Source organism: Anneissia japonica, unplaced genomic scaffold (assembly GCF_011630105.1).
Source record: "Anneissia japonica isolate Jap-2015-1 unplaced genomic scaffold, ASM1163010v1 scaffold287829_len2072220_cov186, whole genome shotgun sequence".
Taxonomy (NCBI): domain Eukaryota; kingdom Metazoa; phylum Echinodermata; class Crinoidea; order Comatulida; family Comatulidae; genus Anneissia; species Anneissia japonica.
The window spans coordinates 425,259-433,316 of record NW_022716075.1 but is presented as its reverse complement, the minus strand read 5'-3'; the positions used below and the strand labels follow the sequence as shown (position 1 = coordinate 433,316).

At 31.2% G+C, this 8,058-nt stretch overlaps 1 protein-coding gene across 1 annotated transcript in view; it reads right to left on the bottom strand.

Annotated features, from left to right (window-relative positions):
* Nucleotides 1-363: 363 nt before the first annotated feature.
* Nucleotides 364-8,058, bottom strand: part of LOC117109548 (sodium-dependent dopamine transporter-like) — an 11,062-nt gene continuing 3,367 nt past the window's right edge. The window contains exons 6-12 of the mRNA XM_033251919.1: nucleotides 7,855-7,982; nucleotides 7,014-7,126; nucleotides 5,644-5,775; nucleotides 4,717-4,816; nucleotides 4,411-4,511; nucleotides 3,792-3,959; nucleotides 364-3,604 (exon numbers count right to left, since the gene is read on the bottom strand). Of these exons, the coding sequence (XP_033107810.1) occupies nucleotides 3,500-3,604; nucleotides 3,792-3,959; nucleotides 4,411-4,511; nucleotides 4,717-4,816; nucleotides 5,644-5,775; nucleotides 7,014-7,126; nucleotides 7,855-7,982 (847 nt within the window). The 3' untranslated portion in view covers nucleotides 364-3,499. The remainder of the gene's footprint in view (nucleotides 3,605-3,791; nucleotides 3,960-4,410; nucleotides 4,512-4,716; nucleotides 4,817-5,643; nucleotides 5,776-7,013; nucleotides 7,127-7,854; nucleotides 7,983-8,058) is intronic.

The following is an 8,058-nucleotide window of genomic DNA, read 5'->3' as shown; positions in this document are numbered from 1 at the left end:
AATACCATTCCTGTATTCTTTTGTATAAACCCTTATTAAAATTGGCTGGATCAATTGGCTACAAATCAGTAAAAAATATTTTGATTCTGGTTTGAAGTATTTACTTGATATAAAATCAGATCTAATGCAATCAATTAAAACAAAGAATATATAATTGGATATTAAAACAAGTAAACATTACTGACAAATTAATTCAAGTTCACATTCAAGTGGTGTCAATTAGGCCTATAAAAAATTATCCTTTTAAATGGGTTATTAAACATTTTGGTTAAATTTTTCAGGTTTTCCCAATATTTTTGGAAGCCAGCACATCTTGAACTTAACTATCGGACTTCAATTAACTAAATAAACCTTCTACACAAATTGAATCTACTTTTTTTATTCATTCTTCACAACAAGTACAATGTACAAAATTTACAAAACAGTTAAGTGAAATAAAAAGACTGATTGTTTGGATTCTGTGCCATTTGGTTTTGAATAAGCAATTTGAAATACAAAAGTATTAACACAGTAAAACTTCGAAAAGAAAAGAAAAGGTTTGATAACACACTACAATGCATGCAGGCCCTAATGGAAATAGAATGAATGATTTCATTCATTTGTTTTTCTACACCAATTTTGTAAACTGAATTAAAACATAAACATACAGATTCAAAATGATTGGATACATACTGTATTATAAAAAAGACCTCACATTTTATTGGTGAGTTTGCTGAATAAAATGATGTAAACAACTGTGAATCTGTACTTTTACCAAATCTTGATTCTATTCTTTGTTCCTCGACCATCTCCAAAACGAGCTAGTTTTTGGCACATAATTTGGCACGTTATTGTCAGAGGTTATTTCAAATAATTTTTTTTAATACACATGCTTTAAAATTTTTTGAAAACATACATACACTCCGCTGAATGAATATTCTATTCTTAGATGTAATAAGAGTAAACAAAAAATCAATTTAAAACTTAAGTTGGCATGTTTTTTTCAATGATGTTTGGTTTTCTTTAATATATAACATCTAACTGCAATATATCGTTTACAAAAATTTCACAGTATTTCATGTCACCAAGTATACCACCAAAATTACAAATAATATAATTTTCTTCACAAATAGGTGTATTTTATGTTACCATACAGACAGAAGCCAAGAAATTATGTGGCAAAAGTCTTACCCGCCAAAAGGTTGACCTTTGTTGATTTATACCCGCTTTACCACAAATATAAGTTGACCTTGTATTTCTCATTAAATTGAAATCGATTGATTGATTGTCTTGGGAGTAGCATACCCTGATTTTTTACTTGAAAGTAAAATAAATTTCTCTACAACTGCCAATAGTTTTACTTTAACTTTTTTTTTTAAAGACAATGGCAGTGAATTTAGATTACTTTTGTTTCTCTTTCAGTAAAATAATTATTAATTGTATGTAGTACACTAATAGCATTATGATTTCAAATTGTTTTGCACTTTTTGAAAACCAGAATGTGGTCAAATGCATGGAGAAGATTTAAAGAAGGTACCTAACACAAGTTTATAAATTTGTCTATAGGAATATGTTATTTTACCAGCTATAACTCAAATTTGCCTACCTTACGGTTAGGGATAGATTGCGCCCTCATTTATCATTACTGTGTAAACCCCAAAGATCTAATACGATCTTTTGTGTAAACAACCAGGCTATGTATATAACTTTATGTAAAATAACGAATAGGCGTTTTAACGGCTATATGCTGTATATAATTTATGTAATATGAAAATGCTTAGGTTGTTCAAAGTACAGTATATACACACACACCGTCTCTCAAAATGCTAATTAATTATAGCATACCCTTGAAGTTCTTTGAACAGGTGAACTAATCATTAATATTAGGCCTATTACCTATTTATTAATTTAATACTGTGTTGTTTATAATTTTCTTAGCTACTTTACCCATTATGACAAGGGAAATCACAATATAAGTATTTACATAATGTTCACATAAACCTATACACAGGTATTATATACAAGAAGCGTTAATGACATTGCCCGGAATGATACCGTATTTGAGATGCGAATGAAATCTCTTCGCGAGAGAGTAATGTAGGCCTAAAACTCGGAAAATATAATAACTACATTGAACAGAGAGAAAACGTTTAATTTAGGGAAAATAGCAGACATAATTAAAACTGAAGTTTCTGACAAGTTTCGCATCGAACGAACTTTAACAATTTATAAAGAGAGATTGGAAATTAAATGTCCTGATAATTATGTACTAGATTGATTGAAATCTTTAATCAGTAGAAAGAAATATATAGGCTTATGTATATAATTTGTTTTTGGTTTTTGTAGCCTACTATTACTAATATTAATTTGAAGACTAATTGTCCAGAAAATGGTAGACTAGGCCTGTGTCAAAATGCAGGATCAGTATCGTTTGGGAATCTATTGGTAGCCAGTAGATACGATGTACAGCAATAGTCGGTGAATGAGCATAGGAAAGGAGTCCACAGTTACATCAAAACGAGATACAATACTGTACTCGGGTACTGTAGACCTAACTCATACCGGTGGGCTGACTTTCACTTCTTCAGGGGTATACAAATATTTGTATGCCCGCTGTATACATATATTTTCTTAATTAGGCCTAGACCTAGTACAAAGACATAACTTTGAATACACGTCCGAATAATGCCATATTAGTAGGCCTACAATTTTATTACTACATTATACGTCAACAATGCCTTAAGCCTACAGATTCATTTTATATACAAGGATTAATACGCGATGTCATACCATCTAAATTCATTAGAAACACTTTACAAGTAGAAATATATTTTACTAATAAATATATCGATGCTAAACAATACCCATTTAGAACAGTATTTTTACTTTTTTAATAGGATTAATGAAATTGAGGTCACGTCGTAATGCTCATTGCCTATACAATAATATTCAACATTTTTGTTAACAACTGACGAAACTTTAAACTTGATATTTAGGCCTAGTATTAGGCCAACGCATCAAGAAACTTTAAAAACACCAAGAGAGTAAACAGATGGTGGGACAGGGCAGTACACTCAATGGAATGGTACATCATTTCATTATTTTTTAACTTTCTAAATTCTTCTGTAGTGCTGCATGTTGTTTATTCTTCTCCAAACTCGTTTTCCTTATCATAGTTACTGCTTCCTCCATCATTAAGTCTTCCCATTTTACTATCATTTCTCCTAATGATTTCCTCTATTTTCCATCTCCCGTTCATATCACAATATCTATTATTTAATTTCCTCCTCGCTCAAGTTTTTTTTCATTCCCAATATTATTTCCATCATGTTTTCCAAATTATCGAACTTCATTTATTGTATGAAATCAACATAGGCCTAAAACCTTTCATCGTAACAATAACGTCAAAGCGATTACGTTTAGCTTTATCTGTATATGTTACACCAGTACACTATTATCTCCTACGGCCCATACCACGGACAGTTGAGCTCAGTTACTTGTTTCAATCGATAATCAGAATTTAGATACGAGTTCCATTCTGAACAAACGGACTATACCACAGTACACCATCACGATCAGGCAATTCTGGGTATTGTTTTGGCGTTTTAATATTCTTCATAAATTTCTGAAACATAAATAAATGAATGTTTTGTTTGTCAATAAAACATTGCTACATAAATTTATGTGATGAATTACGGGTATATTTCAATTGTGGACAAAATCAAACCGAACTTATTAGCTAGTGTAACTATTATTTAACTACGTCATTATATGAAAATTAACATTAATTCGACGGTGTTGTTGCAACATACCTCCGAGATAGTCCCACTAGTCGTTACTAATTTGTAGATGGCAACAATCGGAATACATGACATAGACGAACACGCTATTAACCAACCGATAGCCATCACCCAATCAGGGTATACATAACCGTACAATTCCAACGGTGTGAACGTCACGAATCCTCCTATTACGATCGCCTGTACAAAAATTTACAAATAAATTATTTTCTGTAAACTTAATTATATTGATTTGAGGAAACTTAGATTTAAATCATATAAAATAATAGTATAACTATAAATCTCGGTTTAGTGTGTATATGCTTATAGGCCTACACTTCTTTTAATTTTTTTTAAATAAGAAAACATTTTATAAGAACACTGAGGCTAAAATTGCTTAAAGATTAAGAACAAAATAAGAACAAATTGAGGCTGAGGTAAAATGTCGACGAGGTTTTTATTTATTTTTTTTTAATTGAAAAACCAACAAAACTACTGTACAATAATAGTATTCTATGTTTGAAAAGTGTGTCAAAAAACACTGAGCCTGTGTACGTGGGCAAATTTTACTTTTTCTTATAAAAATGTGTATTTCATTACCCGTTACAGATTAACATGATTAATTTTGTCACACACACACAAAAAATCTCACCATTAATATTGCTGGACTAATGATAGTCCAACAAAGCCTCCAAAATATTCCCGGATGAAAACCAAGCATTTCTTTAATATCGCCACACAATCGTTCGACTCCTTAAAAAAAAAAAAAACAATGACAATTAATGTTTCGATGTCCCAGTAGACTCGGTAAACTCATGTCTTAATTTATTATTATTAGTGGATGTCGAAAAATGTCAACCAATAACTGCGACACATTGGTGTTACATGTAAGAGTGGTAAACATTGTGTTTAGATTCTTACACTATTTACAAGTAAGCAAAACATAGAAGAAACTTACCGTAAAACCAAGACACGGCAATGGCTTCACAAAATACAACAAATACAATGGAATATTGAATAGTAAATACATCGAATAATGTGAATAGATATGTTCCACCCTAAAAAGAGAAATTGGAAATTTAGTATTCAAAACTGAAGTTATTGTGTTGGGATTAATCACTTAAGTTGAGATTATTAAGCATAGGATTACTGTGCTCTTATTAACCTTAAGTTGATAATAACAATATTATAGGCAATGTAAGTTGATATCAGATAACAGGTTGAGATTAGTAGCTTTCTGTTAGAATTAATACTTATATTGAAAGTATGATGATTAGCGGCAAGTTTAATTTAGAAACTTATGTTGAAATTAGTGACTTGAGTTGGGATTGGTAACTTAAGTTAAAATTATTAACTTTAACTATTTTGGGAGTCTATTAACATAAGTATATTCAATTGAGGTTAGTATCTTGTGTTAGGGTTGGTGGATTTGCTTAATATTTCGTATCAAATCGCTTATTAATATTATAAGATATAACTGGATTAAATAAAAGATTTACTAAATAGAACAAATGTTTTAAGTACAGCAGACTACATTAATTGTATTAAAAGGTGGGTCGTAAGTTGCCACATACAAACTCGGGCATTACAAGAAAGGCTTCATCATCATCATCATCCTCATCATCATCATCATCATCATCATCATCATCATCTGCATAATATCTATTAATAGAGTATGCTTGCTCATTATGAAAATTGGCCTACACAATTTTTGCAATAAGAAATTCCGATGATATCAAACGCAAATATACTACTACGATATTATGTAAAATCTAGTTCCATCTTTTAATGGGCGTGGCTTTTTGCTCTATAAATATAACGCTATAATTTAATTGTAGGCCGATGTCAAGTGTAATAAAATATTAAGAAGGAAAAAAACATTTACCTGTGACATAAATGCCAGGCCAACAAGAAAATACAAAGTAAAGAGGCAAGCAATGAAGATCTCTCGGTGCTTTTTAATGGTTTTTGGAAATTGATCGGAAATTCCAGTGATGATAGCTTCAGATCCGCCAAACTTTATAAAAAAAAAAATGTTTATATCATTAGTATAGACATACGTCATTCGCTATCTTAAAATCACCAACTTAGCACTGTATAGCCAGGTCTACAATATCTGCAGCTTTTAGAAGCAATGAATTCAGCAAAACGTACCGAGTTGTAAATATTGAAGTTACGTTTCCTGAACGGTAGCACTCTCAAGATAACTATTGTTATAATTACATTACACAAAGAAGATCATGTGGGAATACCGATACCGAAAAATAGTGCTCTGTCAAGAAGAACTCTTTTGGTATTCCAGTGTATTTCAGTAAATTTTTCAAAATAGAAAATAGATGAGGGAAAAGGTAAATTACAGTACATTTAAATTTTTAGTCTCAGTGCAATTTCCGGCCATCTAAAAGTGCCATAAACATAAAATCAATCGGACCTCAGCCCAACCATTGTGGGGCTGTAAAGTGTACTCTCTGGGCCTTTGTATATTGATTTTCTGGATCTGTCACTGTATTAAATAGCTCACGACCCAAACTAGGGTCGCCAAGATATTTTGTAGGGTCAACTGACGTTATTTGAGAAAAAAAATCATGCATAGTTTAAGGGATGATTATCTTTAAAATTTCATGATACTAGCAGACATTGTCATGTCTGTCACGCGTCCGTGGGAATCGTTGTCGATGACTGTGTAATAAAAGCCCAGATGCTCTCTGGAAGTGAATAGTGTGAACTGCTTCCTGAATTGAAAATAAAAATGTTCCACAAAGTAAAATTAATCACCCGTCTTTCATAATTGACCTTGATTCTCATGTTTGTTCATTTCATTATTGAGGAAATAGTTTATTTAATCTATGATTTAATGGATTTCAAAGAAGGAGTGTCAGTGCCTCTACAAGATGTTTAGGACTATATTGAGATATTCCTGGAACACTCAAGTGAAATGGAGGACAAATGGCGACAACAAACACTTATGTAATCACCATACCATATGTACATTTAGAGAACAACAATTTTTTTAAAATAATATTTTTATTTGTTTTCTATACATAGCCTACGTTGATTGTGTCATGAAACTGTTTTCCCCAGTATATTATCGCTATTTTATTAAGATGAAGTTGTTTTTTTGGAATAGGACTATTATCACGTGATGGTCGGAAAGTTCTCACCACGTGACTGTAACTCTATAATTTGAAAATGCGGCGCAAAAAGGGTCCAATCTCACTGAAACTGTCATATTGTGAATATTTGCAAATTACTTACAGAACTATCCAATCCTATCGTTATCAACATGAGGAAGAACAGCAAAGACCAAAAACTAGCACCCGGCATCATAGAGAGCGCTTCGGGGTATGTGATGAATACAAGTCCAGGACCTGATCGACAAATTATATTATTATTAATATTATTATAATAATAATAATAATAATAATAATAATAATTATTATTATTATTATTATTATTATTATTATTATTATTAAATTACATGAAATCAAATCCTATTAAATACCAACAGTTTTATCAATATCATTTATGTTGTTTCAATTACAATAATTTTCTTTAGAAATATAAAATTATTTAAGTTTAAATCTTGGTAAATTAATTTGACATTTTATTTGACAAAACATGTGACATGCCTAAATATGGTCATGATGATATCACATCATGACCATATATAGCCACATCATGACTATATATGGGCATACAACAGTTTTTTTTGACAAATAAAATTTGATAGTCTGGACCGGGATTTATGTTCTTCTAAAAATCTAACATAGCAGGTCACTTAGCTTGATGAAGTCAGTCAACACGACGAAAGCATAGTCATAGTCAACACGATTAAAACACCATTTGGTTTACCCACATTAACTACTTACAATACATTACAAAACCAGATAACCATACATTTGGACATAATTCTCGAATGTCCCACAATCTGTGCAGGACCAGGGATTGATTCCCTGATCATCAATCCCTGATAATAAAAGAACACGAAAAAAACAAAAAAAAAAAAAAAAACAATTCATAAATAAATAAAAGAGATAAATTATACTTATTTTCTCATTTTGGAAAATAAAGCGAAAAACATTTAGGCCGACATTACCCTCAAGACCCTTTAGATCTTCAATCTCCTTTCGTTGCCGCAATGCCATGTGACCAAGTGTTGCGAACACAACCAATCCCGAGATGAAGCTTGTAAAGCAGTTAATCGAACTTGTGACAATTGCATCCCTAAATGTTTTGAGTAACATATAACAAACATTACTTGAAGCTGATAGTTGTTTTGAACGTTAAAGAAGTGGAATCT